Here is a 15,652-nt window from a genome sequence, read left to right as displayed (position 1 = left end):
GTAAGTATGCATGGAATATATATTTTTAAACGCTACAACCAGAAATTATACATAAAAAATAGTGCTAGCTTTGCGTCACAAGAAACAAATTGGACTATTAGTTATTAGTATCAACAGTTCAACTTTTTACGTCATACATCTTTTTTCCCGTTTTTCTTACATAATTAGGGCCCTATAAGCGGCGCAAGCCCCACAGAGGCGATGCAGAGCACTTCAAAGATCCTATTGAAATTGCTTTTTTTCTCTTGTATACGTTTGGATGCCTTTTTAAAGCCTTTAACATGCATGAAAATGTTTTGTTTTTTCCGACAATACGTTGAGGGCCAACGAATCGCGAGATGCGGTCCTTAAATGGTCCCCTGCACTTTTGACACCCCTAAATAAATTAATAATATAACACTTTGTAACCTGTAACACACCGATGGCGCTAAGTTTTGCCTTCAAAACATATGTAATGTCTGTTTTAAGCTTTTGTTTTTACAAAATGAAAAAATATCAAAATGGCCCACGAATACTTACGACTTTTTATTATAAAGGCCTTGGTGGAAAAGGTTTGGACACTCCTTGCTTATATTATTTAATGCTTTGTCTGCAATGGTAATAATGGAAAAGAAATGACTGTAAAAATTAGGGCTGTCCTGATATTGTTAGTGGATATAAGTCAGATATCAGCAAAACAATCAAGTATTGGATGATATCGGCTTGCATCTTAAATCTTTGATATAAGCTCTTATACGAGAAGTCCTGCTGTGCATTTACCGTATTTTTCGGAGCATAAGTCACTCCGGAGTAAAAGTCGCACCTGCCGGAAATGCATAATAAAGAAGGAAAAAAACATATATAAGTCGCACCGGATTATAACTTGCATTTTTTGGGGAAATTTATTTGATAAAACCTAACACCAAGAATAGACATATGAAAGGCAATTTAAAATAAATAAAGAATAGTGAACAACAGGTTGAATAAGTGTACGTTATATGACTCATAAATAACCAACTGAGAAGGTGCCTGGTATGTTAACGTAACATATTATGGTAAGAGCCATTCAAATAACTATAACATATAGAACATGCTACACGTTTACCAAACAATCTGTCACTCCTAATTGCTAAATCCGATTAAATCTTATACATCTAGTCTCTTACGTGAATTAGCTAAAAAATATTATTTGATATTTTACGGTAATGTGTTAATAATTTCACACATAAGTCGCTCCTGAGTATAAGTCGCACCCCCGGCCAAATTATGAAAAAAACTGCGACTTAAAGTCCGAAAAATACGGGACTTGTGCAAACCTGGACAGTCAGTTTATATCTAAATGTCCTCCAATAAGCACCCAAGGTTGGTCTTTTCTTGTCTTGTATTTTAGTCAAATCCTTTACAAAAAGTAAACATGGTAGGATATAGGCTCCTAGGAGCTAGCAGCTACACAACAACTAAACACAATATGTAATACATCTCCTTAATTGAACATAATTGCAGTCTAAAACACCCCATTTGTTAACATAAACAAGTATCTAATAATTCTAGTCGCATATTACTTACACATACAAGTAACAAACCGTGTCCGCAACTTTCAACTGAACTTTACACTAGACTTAAGCTCATTTTACTGAATTATTGTGACCATTAAGCGTCGCCGAAACACATATTGACACGCCATTTCAAAAGCATAAATCTGTCAAAAGTTTGGTGTTTTCATACATGCCATTGTTCTTTGAGAACTTATATCTGATTAAACATGTTCTGACATTCCACACTACAAAATAATTAAAGTATGTACACTCATACTGTGGTTATAAAATAAGAAAAGTGTGTGCTATCATTCCTGCCGATATAGCATCGGCCAACACTCAGGGCTCCAATATCAGTATCATATCGGAAGTGAAAAAGTTGTATCGAGACACCCCTAGTATTAATGCAGCTACACAAAAAGTTTATAAGCAGTCAAATTGTCAAATGTTATTCAGGGTGACGCACGCACACACACAAAGCATCACACTAAAACACACAAAGACAGGCGAAGGTGGGTGACGACACAATACATAAAGCCAGATGGAAACTTACTGTATGCAGCCTGGAAAGGCAGAGCACTTGCAAACTCACACATACTGCGACTGGATGACAGCACAGTGAATGCTTGTAGCCCAAAAATCAGCGATTGATAAACAAAAAAATCAGAAAAGAAGGAAAGGGAAGGGAAAAAAATGAATAATGAAATCAAAGGTACACAATTAAAAAAAAGGTATAAAGTCAAAGTGAGCAGCACAGTGGTGAGTAGTGTGTATGTCTGCCTCACAGCCAGGTGGCCTTAACTTCAAATTTTGGCTCAGACATCTGTGTTTATTGTGAATGTCCAAAAACACGAATGGTAGCGTCATTGTTCATTGGTATAAACTAGGGATGTTTCGATCAAGGATTAGGCTGCAATTCCGACACCGATCATTCATGAGGGAGATTAGCCAATACAAATATTCATCAAATGTATTAACTGTAAATATTCCTTTTTACTTATGGTGAGTGCTAGAAACATGAACAATATCAGCACAATACTTGAATTAGTTTCAAAGTCAACAGTACACAATAACTAGTGCCAACAAAAACTACTATCTGTTATTCATCAATTCTTTTTGCTCTCAAAGTCCTTCTGTGACCAACGAATTAGCACCTGCATTTGTAAACTTACAAACAACAAAACAATATTTTGAAAAAATAAAGATATTAATCTAATCATTAATCACTCTAGTATTTATACCACTTTTGGTGTTGATACCACCAATTTATGGATCAATCTGATCCTCCTGTTGTCGTCAAAGCACTTTTGTTTATGTTGCTTAAAGCTGTGTTACATTTTTAGCCTCGTCCTCCAGTAATAATATATTTGACAATGGTACTTAAGATACTAAAAGATGCAGTTTATTTGCTGTAATGATAATGATAATTATTGGAGCGACTCCACACAGTGTATGAAAACTATTTAGCTACGAGCTTGTCAGCCGGGGGTCTAAAAATATGTTTAAATGTTTGTGATGCATTATTCGGCAACAGCCTACTTTTTCAAGAAAATCCGCCGAGATTGATCAGTGGGTAATAAATCAGCACATCTCTGGTAAAAACTGAAAAGGAGAAATGATAAAAAATGTAAGGATGGAATAAAGGTTCTTAAAGGCCAACTTCATTTTATTTATTTTTTTGGCCTGTCGTTCACAATCATTATGACAATAAAAACTGTTTTTCAAAAAAGCCATCAGCAACCGTATCTTTCTTCTGCAAAGCTGCACAGTGACTACGTTTACACTGCAGGCCAAAGTGGCCCAAATCTGATTTTTTTTTTTTTTTTCACTGCAAGTAAAATGTGATTTTAATCAGACTCCAGTGTCAACGCAAATGTGGCTTCGACGTTACTTGCATGCAGTGCGATAAAGTGAAAACAATAGAAGTAAACCAGTAGGAAGTTACTATTACAACAAAATAAAATAAAAGTCGCCACACTTTAAATGAAATTTGCGTTTTTTTTAATGTGAGAATAAATTAAAGTAATATAATGTTTGAATGGATGTTAATAGTGTAATATATTTGGTAGGGTTGTAATATTTTAATGGCTGTCAAGTACAGGAGACAAGGACATCAGCGTGGATCTATGTGAGCTTTATTTTTCAGTTCACATATAAGCAAATGCGCCAGAGCGTCAATTGCGGTCCTTCAACAATCACTATTTATTCGGAATCAAAATATATTCCATTATTACATATAGCCTATTATTTGTGCACTATTGACAAGTGATGCACCGAATATTTGGACGTCCTAAATAGACTTTGCTCACCGAAACTGTACGTTGTGATGAAATATTCACTTCTGCTGGCGACTGCATCTTTCCCGGTGCACACAAGTGAAGTCGCTCGGCCAAAGCTGACAAAAAAGCCACCGTACGTCAAGTCACATTTGAAAAGATCAGATTCCAATCGGCTTCGGACTATTGCCTCCTGTGGTTGCCTGAATCTAATGCCAAAAGATCAGATTTTAAGCACTTTGGAGTGTTAAGACTGGCAAAAAAAATCAGATCTGGGTCAATCGAGAGTAAAAAAAAAATCTGATTTGGTGAGCCCTGTAAACGGGGCCTATTGAGATACTGAAACCTGTGTAACTTCCAGCAGGGGTCGCTGTTGTGCCTGCCATGACAAGGTCAAGGGTGGATGCTTTAGTGGTCATTGTTCTCAAACTTTTATCACCAAGTAACAACACCTCAGAAAAAAACTTAGCTCTCCAAGTACCACCATAACGGCCCACATTAAATTACAGTAGCATAGAAGCCTAACTATTCATTAAAATAAGGCAGAAGTTGTATTTATCAAGTATATTAAAGATTTTGGCCACTATAACATCACTCAGTTTGAACAGTAATACTGTTTCAATATTTAAAGTGATTATTGGCATACCACAGTCTGAGAATTACTACTTTACAATTTTTTATACACTTCATAGAGAGAAAATTAAACAATGAGGAGGCCACACATGTACTAAGGCACCTTTCCACAGAGTTACGCAAGTAAATGAAGTAAGTGTGTGTCTGGCAAGGGGATGTTGATATACCTGCGTTCGAGGCTTGGAACGGGACTTGAGGTGCTGAGGGGAACCCACACATCGACCCAGGGGTGCTCCCAAATGCATCAAAATTAGCAAAGTCCGCATTTGTGTTGCTATTCTGTGCCGCTGGAGATGGTGCCAGGATGATGATGTGATGACAGACAGACCAATAAAAACAAGGAGAGGACAATGGCATTTAAAGACAATAAAGACTAAAACAAAAACACACACAACAATGGATCATGGGGTAAACATGAAAGATCATCAGGGATGGAATGTCATGTGATGCCGAGCCGCAATGAAAACTGAGAATTAATCTATTATACGATTTACGCAAAACAAAGCGTTATAATTATTGTTAGGAGGCATTCAGTATATTGAAGATGTTCATTTGGTTTAATGACAACAAATCTATAAGGCTGCAGAGGCTAACAATTTTATTATTCATGATTTTATGGACAAACCTTGTTTATTATATAAATAGGCATTCAGTAGATTTGTTGTATTATGTATGCAAATTTTCGAAACTTATACAGATCCCAAATACACAACAGCAGGAAAAGTTGGTTCTGCATAATAGGTCGAAACAAAACACCAGATAATGTGTCTCCTAGTAGGTGCCATTTTGGGGTCCTTACACCCACACTATAATACCCGTATGTTAGAGCACAGTAAGCCTGACTACGGAAGACGCAACGCGCTGTAGCTTACCAAAGTCGTACTAAATGATTTTTGAGCACCGTATACTATAATGTTCTATATTTTTTTAAATGAAAGATCAAAGTTTGAAGTTTTCTTGCTAAACTGTACTTGCTAGCATCATTTATCGAACAGGCGTCAGTTTGCAGTCCACACTGGCATCTACTGGTTACACTTATTACACCATGTCCCAAATACAATTCCTTTGAGGTCGTAAGCACAACCAGAATTAATCTTTATATTAGGAGCACTAGGTTATAAACTGCACTGTCAATTTTCGAAAATGACAAGGAGTGTGCCTTGGAGTCCTAAATACAGAACACAATAATTAAACAAAAACAAAAAATCCGCTACTCGTTAAAATCTTTTGGTTTTTGCCCTCACAGTCATCCTGTGTCCAGGAACATAATTTCTGAATTTGTAAACTTCGACAAAACAAAAAAATGTACATCAAAAAAATAATTTTGTGAGAAGAATAATATTGATTTATTATCAAATATTTATTGATACTACCCTTGGTATTGGCACTAATATATTGATCCATTCGCCTTCTCCTTATGTGTACGCCTGGCTGCTCCACACCAAGAGAGCACGCTTATATTATCCTCTCTCTAAGCTCTCAACAAACTTCCTGTTATTAGCTGCCTACTTTCTGCTGTGATGCAGTTCCTTCCATAGCGGCTAATGTAGCAATTGGCATGGCATAAGTTTGGAATCCCTTTTTTTTTGACTATATTGGTTTTAGTGTAATTTATTCTTCTATTTATTATGTTTAATTCTGGCTTGTTCCAAATCTTATCTGAGTGGGATTTCATTTTTTTAATCTTTTTTATGGGGAACTTTGAGTAAATGTACTATTTTCTGATCTTGCCAATGTTTGTGATGTTTGTAATGTGGTGATTCTTTGTATTGCATGTTTAGGATTACATTTTTTTCTGTATGTTTTAACGGATGTCCTAATCTTGCTGGCTGCAAAACGAGTTTACCTACGGGTGCAAATAAAGTAACCTAACCTAACCTAACCCAAACTAACCTTGTTACCTGGCCATGCCTGCTCTTACTCCGTGTGTAAGACATTTAGCCTCATCCTCAACTTGTTAGAACTGTTTATTTTCCGCAATGGAGGTGATGATTATTAACTTGGGGAGTAATGCCGCACAATCTACGGACATACAGTTAGCTGCAAGCCCCTTCGTCAGCCAGGGGCAAAAAAAAAAAGTGTCTGCCAGAGGGAATCAGAATTGAAAGGCAATAATGCACAACAGCTCACATATTTTTTCGCAGAAAATCATCCGATACTGATCACATGTTTTTTTTGTCAGTTTTTTTGTTGACATCTGGACAGCATCTATTGTCTGATAACTTTTACCTTAAATGAAAAACAAATATGAAAAAAAAGAGAAATCTGTTTTTGCAAAGTCCCTAGCTACAATTTTTTTTATAAATACAAAATATATGTCAATAGCAATTTTTTTATAAAATAATTCAGGAGGGATGTTGCAGCAGATAGTTTGAGACTCCATGCAATCATACCTCTATTAAGAGGTATGATTGCATCTATCACTTACTTGTGTGGCTGTTGAAATGTGCAAAGTTTGCAAAACCCGAGCCGGCGCCTGTGTTCATTTTTGGTGGGCCAGCAAAGATGTCTCCGCCCAGGTCACTGAGGAGGTCAAACTTCTTGTCATGCTGCTGGTGCGTTTGTCCACGGCTGGTCACAGGAGACTGGCAGAGACAAGAGACGTATTTGTAGACACACGTGAAAAAGAAAGTAGTCGGACTGTACAGTAGTTACAAAACATACAACTACAATACCCAATGAAATAAAAATAAAAAAAGACAATAAAAATGTCCGCTGTTAAGAAATTGTAATGCTCAGTTTTGTGAAAAGTGTCGGAAAGGTAGTAATTAATATTGTCAATGTAGAATGATGCAAAGTTTATAATATTCTGTCATGCTAAAGTAGATTAGATTGGATGACCAAAATATTACAAACACTTCTAAGAATGTTCTTCTCTAGTAGTGTCCCTTATTGTAAAACTTCATTGAAATTCAATTGTGTACATGTAAAATCCTGTATACACTCTTGCGAACTTGTGTAAGAGACGCCGTCTTGCTGCTCCCCCAGCATATCGTCCCACAGACCCTGACTTGCACTAAGCTAGATAATTAATGGGCTATGGGTTATACTTATATAGCGCTTTTCTACCTACAAAGTACTTTGACACTATTTCCACATTCACCCATTCACACACACATTCACACACTGATGGCGGGAGCTGCCATGCAAGGCCCTAACCACAACCCATAAGGAGCAAGGCTGAAGTGTCTTGCTCAAGGACACAACCGAACGTGACAAGGTTGGTAGAAGGTGGGGATTGAACCAGGAACCCTTAGGTTGCTGGCACAGCCACTCTCTCAACCCGGCCACGCCGTCCCCACATTTTGATTTCGATTTAAATATTTTAATATTTTGTAATAATTAAAAAAATATATATTAATAGGCCGCACAACGTGCATTTCCGACCTTATGATGGGGGAAAACGATGAAGAGAGAATGAGTGAAAAAAAAAGCATGTCTACTAGAAGTTAGGGATGTCACAATGGTTGCTACTTTTTAAATGACACAGCGCTAATATGCCTAATCAATAATCAATGAACTTGACAAAAAAAGTAAGGTATACAATTTCTGCGTTCACGGAACTGCAGACAGAGTGGCCAAAACGGAATTCACTGATAAACGCAGAATATCACAGAAAAGTCACGTATATGTAGGTGAAATGCTGTCATTATGAGGAGAAGGAACACTTTTTTAGAAAAAATAATGTGTCCCGTAATACTAATTTTTCCCCGAAAGGTCAACCCCCCTCGTCCTAAACTAAATGTCGAGACAACCACTTGAAACAGCGACTAAACTACGAAGCTAAATCTAGCAAGAACAATCCATTCACCCACAACACATCTCATCTGCTTGTGTTGTTGTGAACGACATCAGCGACGTAAGATCACTGTATGAATGAAATAAGTCTATTGAATGAATGAAATAAGTATGAATGAATGAAATAAGTTTATTTCGGTCATATAATCAATCAACTATTTTGTGTGATGAGTTTAACAGTGCAGGTTATACATAACAACAATCATACACATACACACACAAACAGGACAGCTGTCACAAATTGAGAGGTTTTCTTCTTTTTCTTTTTAACAGCCCTATGTCGTCTCAAAACCCATCAAGTTCAGTACACCCACACAGTTGCCTGCTTTGTAATAACAGAACTGTGTGCCACATCCGGTTTGACTGCGTTAACAAAAAAAAAAGTTTTCAAAAAGTACCTTAAACAAGCATAATGTAGTTAAAAACTTATTGATACATCTTCAAAATGATTATGCTTCGACTTAAAGTACTGGTCAACATTGTCCAAAGACATATTGCACCTAGATATTTAGCATTTATTTAACACACATGTGACTACATTTTTTTATTGACACAAAAATTACACACTCTATGTTGGTAAAATTAGTGTAAAAGGTACAAAACGGAATTCAAAAACATTAAAACTGAAATGTATTGTTTTTTTATATCGCTATTGTTATTTAAATGTATTGCGGATACTGGTATTATTTTACTTGTTTATTTGTTTCCAATTTATAATGTATGAGATGAAGCTACAGTAATTGAACATTGGCATGCGAGCTAATATTGTGTACTTAACAGTGATGGGCAGTAACAAATTATATGTCGCTTAAGTACGGAGCTTAACTACATTTTCCAGTAGCATAGCTTCTTTTTTTTAACAAGTAGCTTTTATTGTAGCATAGCCACTTTTAAGACCCATGTAGCAAGGTGGCTTACATCAAAGTTACATAGCAAGAAGAAAATGGACTGAGAATTCAGGCAAAAAAAACTCCTGGTGAAAATACCTGGATGAATGAGAACATCCATACACACGGAGAAAATCCAAGAAGGTTGGTATGAGTCACAATTGGCTAAGGCAGGTCATCGAAACTGGTAAGCAAAATCCTAATAGTCATGCATTCATGTCACATGACAACAAGGAGGTCTGCGACAGAGGGAGGCTTCAAACTGACTCAAAAAAAATAAATAAATAAATAAATAAAAAATAAAAAACACCTACCATGAAAATGGCAAAGGATTTTATTAGTAATAAGGACGGCGTCCAGGAAACCCACAATAATGCGTGTCACATTCTCTGTCAATCACCTTTCAAGCACGGTGTGTTCACAAACATGGGAGCTCTGAACATTAATAAGGCATGAACATAAACATTTACACCAGCAGGTCAGTACATTAGTTATTTAGCAGTTTTGTTTATTTTCAATTACACAGCTCTCGCTCATCTCATGTTCTAAACGCCTGAATATTGTTGTAAATTTACCGGTCCTTTGCCACGACTCCTTCAGTTGTTGCACAGTCCAACTTCTCGAATGTCTTTTCCACTAGATTACGAGTAAATCGTCGAAAATAAACCAATGTTTTTTAATGAGTTATTGTGCCAAAAAAGATGTTGCACTTGTCATTGCTCACTCTTTGCAAGAAGGCAAATACTGTAAATACCTAGACAAACAACAGGTACGGTTTCTCCCTTTTAAAACGAATTGCAAGCCACGTGCCACTCCTCGCGGAAGAGCTATTCAAAGGTGATGCAAGCAACATGACCTGAGAAAATATTTCAGCCTTAATTGTACTGATTGTATGAAACTCACCTGATTAGGTGGGGTGTTCTTGTTTAGGTGCAGGGTAGGGGCCGAGTCCCCCAGGAGAGACTTAAGAGGTCTAACCTCCGGAGTACTGCTGTTGCTACTGTTTGAAGAGCCAGAGACAGAAGCATGGACTGATGCCACCACCTTAGCCTGCTCAGGAGGAACATACCTAGAAAGCCAAGCACACAACCAGAACAATATAAACATTTATTTTATTAATATTTATTAGCCATGATGGTGTAATGTATTTACTTTTTTAAACAAGCATCACTTGTTGGACTAGAAATGTGCATTTTATTTTTAATCAAACATTAGGGCAGTCCTTCTCAAATAGTGGGGGGGTGCGTGCTACGTCGGGGAACATGTTTATTTTGTTGTACTAGAATTTGATTAAGCATATGTAGAATTGGCTTAACTGGAACCACGGAGGGAGACAAGTAAAGACCGGTGTGTTGTTTCCTTTAATGTTAATAAGCGCCAAATGAGAATCAGCACCTCCAAGTCCGAGTCCATGGTTCTTGCCCGGAAAAGGATGGAGTGCAATCTCGGGATGGGGGGAAGATCTTGCCCCAAGTGGAGGAATTCAAGTACCTCAGAGTCTTGTTCATGAGTGAGGGAAGAGTGGATCGTGAGATCGACAGGCGGATCGGTGCGGCGTCTTCAGTAATGCAGACGCTGTATCGATCCGTTGTGGTGATGAAGGAACTGAGCCGGAAGGCAAAGCTCTCAATTTACCGGTCGTTCTATGTTCCCATCCTCACCTATGGTCATGAGCTTTGGGTCATGACCGAAAAGGACAAGATCACGGGTACAAGTGGCCGAAACTAGTTTCCTCCGCCGGGTGGCGGGGCTCTCTCTTAGAAATAGGGTGAGAAGTTCTGTCATCCGGGAGGAGCTCAAAGTAAAGCCGCTGCTCCTCCACATCGAGGGGAGCCGGATGAGGTGGTTCGAGCATCTGGTCAGGATGCCACCCGAACGCCTCCCTCGGGAGGTGTTTCGGGCACGTCCGACCGGTAGGAGGCCACGGGGAAGATCCAGGACACGTTGGGAAGACTATATCTCCCGGCTGGCCTGGGAACGCCTCGGGATCCCCCGGGAGGAGCTGGACGAAGTGGCTGGGAAGAGAGAAGTCTTGGCTTCCCTGCTTAGGCTGCTGCCCTCGCGACCCAACCTCGGATAAGCGGAAGAAGATGGATGGATGGATGGAAGCGCCAAATGTTGTGCAGAGGTATAGTTATAACAATTTTAAGGACAAATTATATTATTTTATGGTGGTGGTGGCGAGTGTGGAGGGTGGGGCGCAAAATATTTTCTTCTTCCAAGGAGGGGCGTGAAATATTTTCATCTTCCAAAGGGAGCCGTAACAGAAAATATTTGAGAAGCACTGCATTAGGGTAAGCAGCTTTGGCCAACCCCTTTTTTTCTTACTAATTCAAGTACAATTCAAGTGAGGATAGGCGTTTCCATTTAAGGCATTTTGAAAGTCCCTTACCATCTCTTCTTCTCATATTTTTCTTGAAGAAACTCTTTGGCTTTCTGTGGTTCTCTGAAATCCGCCAGTGAGGTGGTTTTCCCATCATAAAGACCAAGCCAGATCTGTCTACATACCTGAAAGACAGACAGGAGCAAAACAATTGTACTTTATGAAGGTGTTTTAAGTCCATAGGAAGTGTTTATTAGTATGTATGAAAAGTGTATGGAGGGCTTATAAATGTTAAATACATATATAATATTTACATAAATCATAAAATAAATAGCACCCCTACATTGGACAATCGAGGTAACACTGTCCACAGGATTTTTACAGCCCCTGACAAAATTCTTGTCGCTTATCCAAGTCTTAGAAATAACAAATAATTTGACTTTTAGTTGATCATTTGAAATTCCAAATGTCCTCTGTAAAAATGCAAAAGCCTCGAGAATATGCTCAACAAGAAAAAATTAAGTTGTCTATCATTTCATTGAGGATAGAAAGGGTAGATTGTACTTGGATGAAAGTCTTGTCGCACATAAAAATTATGTAAAGTAGAAATAATATATCGTTTTGAAAACCCAAACATGCTACAATACATTTAGAGTTGCAACACTGAATATTTTCATTTCAATGGGCGACGCCGTTTGGCAATACAATTTTTGAGGCACAAGCTGCGCCAGAGAACCAATTAAACTTGTATCCCCTGATACCACTGTAGAAAGATATTTTACTGTGCTTAGTAGTGATTGACCAATTCTCTGCCCCGATATTTGGCATTTTGACATGTATTGTCCGTTTTTTTATTTAGTTTTTTAAATTGATAAGGAATAGCAATCCCTCTATCACCATTACTATCATTTTAAATGATATTTTGATATTGATATGATTATTTTTTTTAATCCAAGGTCTTTTGCAGGGTCCTCAAACACAGCGGAGAAAGAGTAGGGTCATTATGGTGGAAAAAACGTATCGGTCGATCTGTAGTACTTAGGTTGCAAAGACGTTTTAATTGCACTATTGTCTTCCCTGTGGTTGGCTGCGCTGTATTTATTTACAGTATATCATTACATTATATTTCTACAGCTCTAATCAACACTGCACAGCTTACTTTGGAAAAATAATATTTGACTAAAATGAACAGCATTCCAGTAGTAATTTAGCTAGTCCTGTAAAGTCAGATGTATAGGTTTGAAGTGCGTACGCCCTGACCCTTCGGGGCAAAGCTAAGCATTTATATTTCGTATGGTTCTGGTGCGCTCACATGGACACTAGTCCGCATTTTTTTCATCTATGTCAAATGTCTCTATGAACAGACAGAAGGCCACTTGAAGGCTGAAGTATTTATAAAACTGCTCTGGAGGATTGATGACCCTGCTCCAACCTTGAGTCTGCAATTTTGCTGTCACTTTAAATAGACTACCTCCACAGTGGTAATGCTATGTTGTACTCATTTTTACTGGAATTTATTAGTCAATAATGATGCAATTTAGTCTCCCTGCCTAGTACAGTTGTCTGGGGTGAAGCAAAGACATATAACGGGGGTTATTGATGGGGGGTTGCAGCGGCGGCGGCGATGACCATGAAGAACGCAGAGTTGGAATATAATTACAACACTTTATGTACATATTTATATACGTTTATATAATATTTACATATTTATATAATACGTAACTACAAGCTCCATTCACAGACAGAGTCCCATTGCTTTTATAAGCGGTCGAGCGAGTCAAAAGCCGGAAACAAATATATATACATATATTTTTATTTATTTTTTTGTGGCGGCCGTAATTCTTCCGTGGCGGGCCGGCACAAATAAATGAATGTGTGGGAAACCCTGGCTGAGCTTGTGCCTCCCGTACAGCTGCCGTCGACTTCCCTGAGACACTGCGCGTCAACACCTGGCCGTGGACGTATACTTCCGACTATCAGGTACTATTAAACTCACTAAAACACTAGCAACACAATAGAAAGACAAAGGATTTCTCAGAATTATACTAGTAAATGTCTCTAAAAACATATGAATCCGTCTCAATTCAAAGCGATTGCAATTGCGTTTTTTTTTTAAACTTTTTTTTTTTTTTTTCTAGTCCGTCGCTATCAATATCCTCAAACACAAATCTTTCTTCCTCTCTCAAATTATTGGGGAAAATTTCGTTTCCTCGGTCCAAATAGCTGTTTTTGTTGGAGGCTCCCATTAAAATCAATGTGAATATATGAGGAGCCATCAACATGTGACGTCATCGTCTGCGACTTCCGGTAGAGGCAGGGCTTTTCGCCAGTTGCGAACTTTATCGTGGATGTTCTTTACTAAATCCTTTCAGCAAAAATATGGCAATCTCGCGAAATGATCAAGTATGACACATAGAATGGACCTGCTATCCCCGTTTAAATAAGAAAATCTCATTTCAGTAGGCCTTTAAGGGCCATGCAAATTGAAAAAACTAACACATAAAGTGGAAAGCTGACAACTTTTATTAACAGTATTCAGTACCTGTACCTACCTCATTACCGTGTCTCTGAAGAAACTCTATTTCCTGTTGTGTGAAGGTTGTCATGGAGATGGACTTGACTCTGTTGGGCGGATTTAAACCCCGTCTGTGAAAGGAAAAACAACAAATACAGGGATCAATTTTATGTTATGGTCCTTAACATGGATCCCAAAATTCTCAAAGAGGCTATAGAACCTCTAATAAAGAGCTAAGAGATGTCTTAATTGTTTGATTACAATGATATAGACGTACTGTTGGTGTAACTCAGTGGCCTAGTGGTTAGAGTGTCCGCCCTGAGATCGGTAGGTCGTGAGTTCAAATCCCGGCCGAGTCATACCAAAGACTATGGTTAGAGTGTCCGCCCTGAGATCGGTAGGTCGTGAGTTCAAATCCCGGCCGAGTCATACCAAAGACTATAAAAAAGGGACCCATTACCTCCCTAATTGCCATTCAGCATTAAGGGTTGGAATTGGGGCTTAAATCACCATAAATGGTTCCCGGGCGCTGCTGCCCACTGCTCCCCTCACCTCCCAGGGGGTGATCAAGGGTGATTGGTCAAATGCAGAGAATAATTTAGCCACATCTATTATGTGTGTGACACATATGTGTACTTTAACTTTAACTTGATCTCCCTGAATATAAACATTAAAGGTGAAACGATTTCTAGAGTATCTCCATTACAAAAGATGATCAAGGATTTTTCTTTGCCACAAGGAATCGCTTATTCAATGGTAAAGCTTAAAACACGGTATCATTGGTAGCTAGCAGCTGAAGATAAGTTTTAGCTAGCGCAGGTGGTAACCTAACAACATAGCTCGTAGCATGTGTGTAAGAGACATACTCGCTAATTCAGGAAGTCACACTCCTTCCAGTTAGGGGTCAAAGCGTACTTTTTACAAAAAAAGTGTGCTCTAGTGCAGTGATTCTCAAAATCTGTCTTGCAACCAGCTTTTAAAACTTGTATCATTGTCCTTATATTGAGGCTCGAAAACATAAAGGTTCTGAAATCTCTGAATAATCATTTGTCCTAAAGTTATAGTTGTTGGCTCTCATGAAGTCTGCATGAGTAGGAGTTGTTGAAGGAAAAAGTGACGTATGTTTGAAATGAATTATTATGAATGTGCATGTTACTACATACTTACAGTATCTATATAGAACAGTGATGGAGGCTCATGGATGTTTTTAGAGCACTTGATTGACGGAATAGAGCGACTCTCATTGGCTCCATTGTTAGCTGATTTCTACTAGTGTTTATTCACTAGTTGGAGAGCAAAAAAAGAAAAACGCATGCTTTACATAAGGATTGTGAATAATAGGCAAAACTCCCCCCAAAAAGTGCAGTTTTCTCTTTAAAAAGAGGGAACTCGCAAACCTTGCATAACAAGTGCATTGTTTTATATGTCATCTGGACACACAATGAAAGCAGTATAGCTAAAGATTGTGTAATAAGTATGTTTTTTGTTCAGGGAAAGTGAACAGTGACGTGAAAAGAGATGGTGCAGAACCTCTCTTTTGTGACTCGGCCCGTTTTTCCTCACCCTGGAGCGATGGCAATATGCAAATGAGCTGTATTCAATGGTCTATTGTGCAGTAGTGACTAAGTCATCATTATTTTATAGTGCAATATGTGCTTCTGCTACTGTTAGACCATACTACTCAACGGTGGTTTGCTAAAATGTAT

The 15,652-nt window shown here is 38.2% G+C and overlaps 1 protein-coding gene across 5 annotated transcripts in view; it reads right to left on the bottom strand.

Annotated features, from left to right (window-relative positions):
- The window catches only part of agfg1a (ArfGAP with FG repeats 1a), a 45,826-nt gene that overhangs the window by 12,416 nt on the left and 17,758 nt on the right, over positions 1-15,652 (bottom strand). For 2 of the 5 annotated variants that reach the window (XM_061919034.1, XM_061919033.1), the window contains exons 2-7: positions 13,984-14,077; positions 11,501-11,616; positions 10,012-10,177; positions 6,852-7,008; positions 4,591-4,710; positions 2,068-2,139 (exon numbers count right to left, since the gene is read on the bottom strand). In XM_061919034.1, coding sequence (XP_061775018.1) covers positions 2,068-2,139; positions 4,591-4,710; positions 6,852-7,008; positions 10,012-10,177; positions 11,501-11,616; positions 13,984-14,077 — 725 coding nt within the window. The remainder of the gene's footprint in view (positions 1-2,067; positions 2,140-4,590; positions 4,711-6,851; positions 7,009-10,011; positions 10,178-11,500; positions 11,617-13,983; positions 14,078-15,652) is intronic. The other 3 variants (XM_061919035.1, XM_061919036.1, XM_061919037.1) reach the window with 2 other exon arrangements.

Source organism: Nerophis ophidion, linkage group LG13 (genome assembly GCF_033978795.1).
Source record: "Nerophis ophidion isolate RoL-2023_Sa linkage group LG13, RoL_Noph_v1.0, whole genome shotgun sequence".
Lineage (NCBI taxonomy): Eukaryota > Metazoa > Chordata > Actinopteri > Syngnathiformes > Syngnathidae > Nerophis > Nerophis ophidion.
This window is presented reverse-complemented; position numbering and strand designations above follow the sequence as displayed.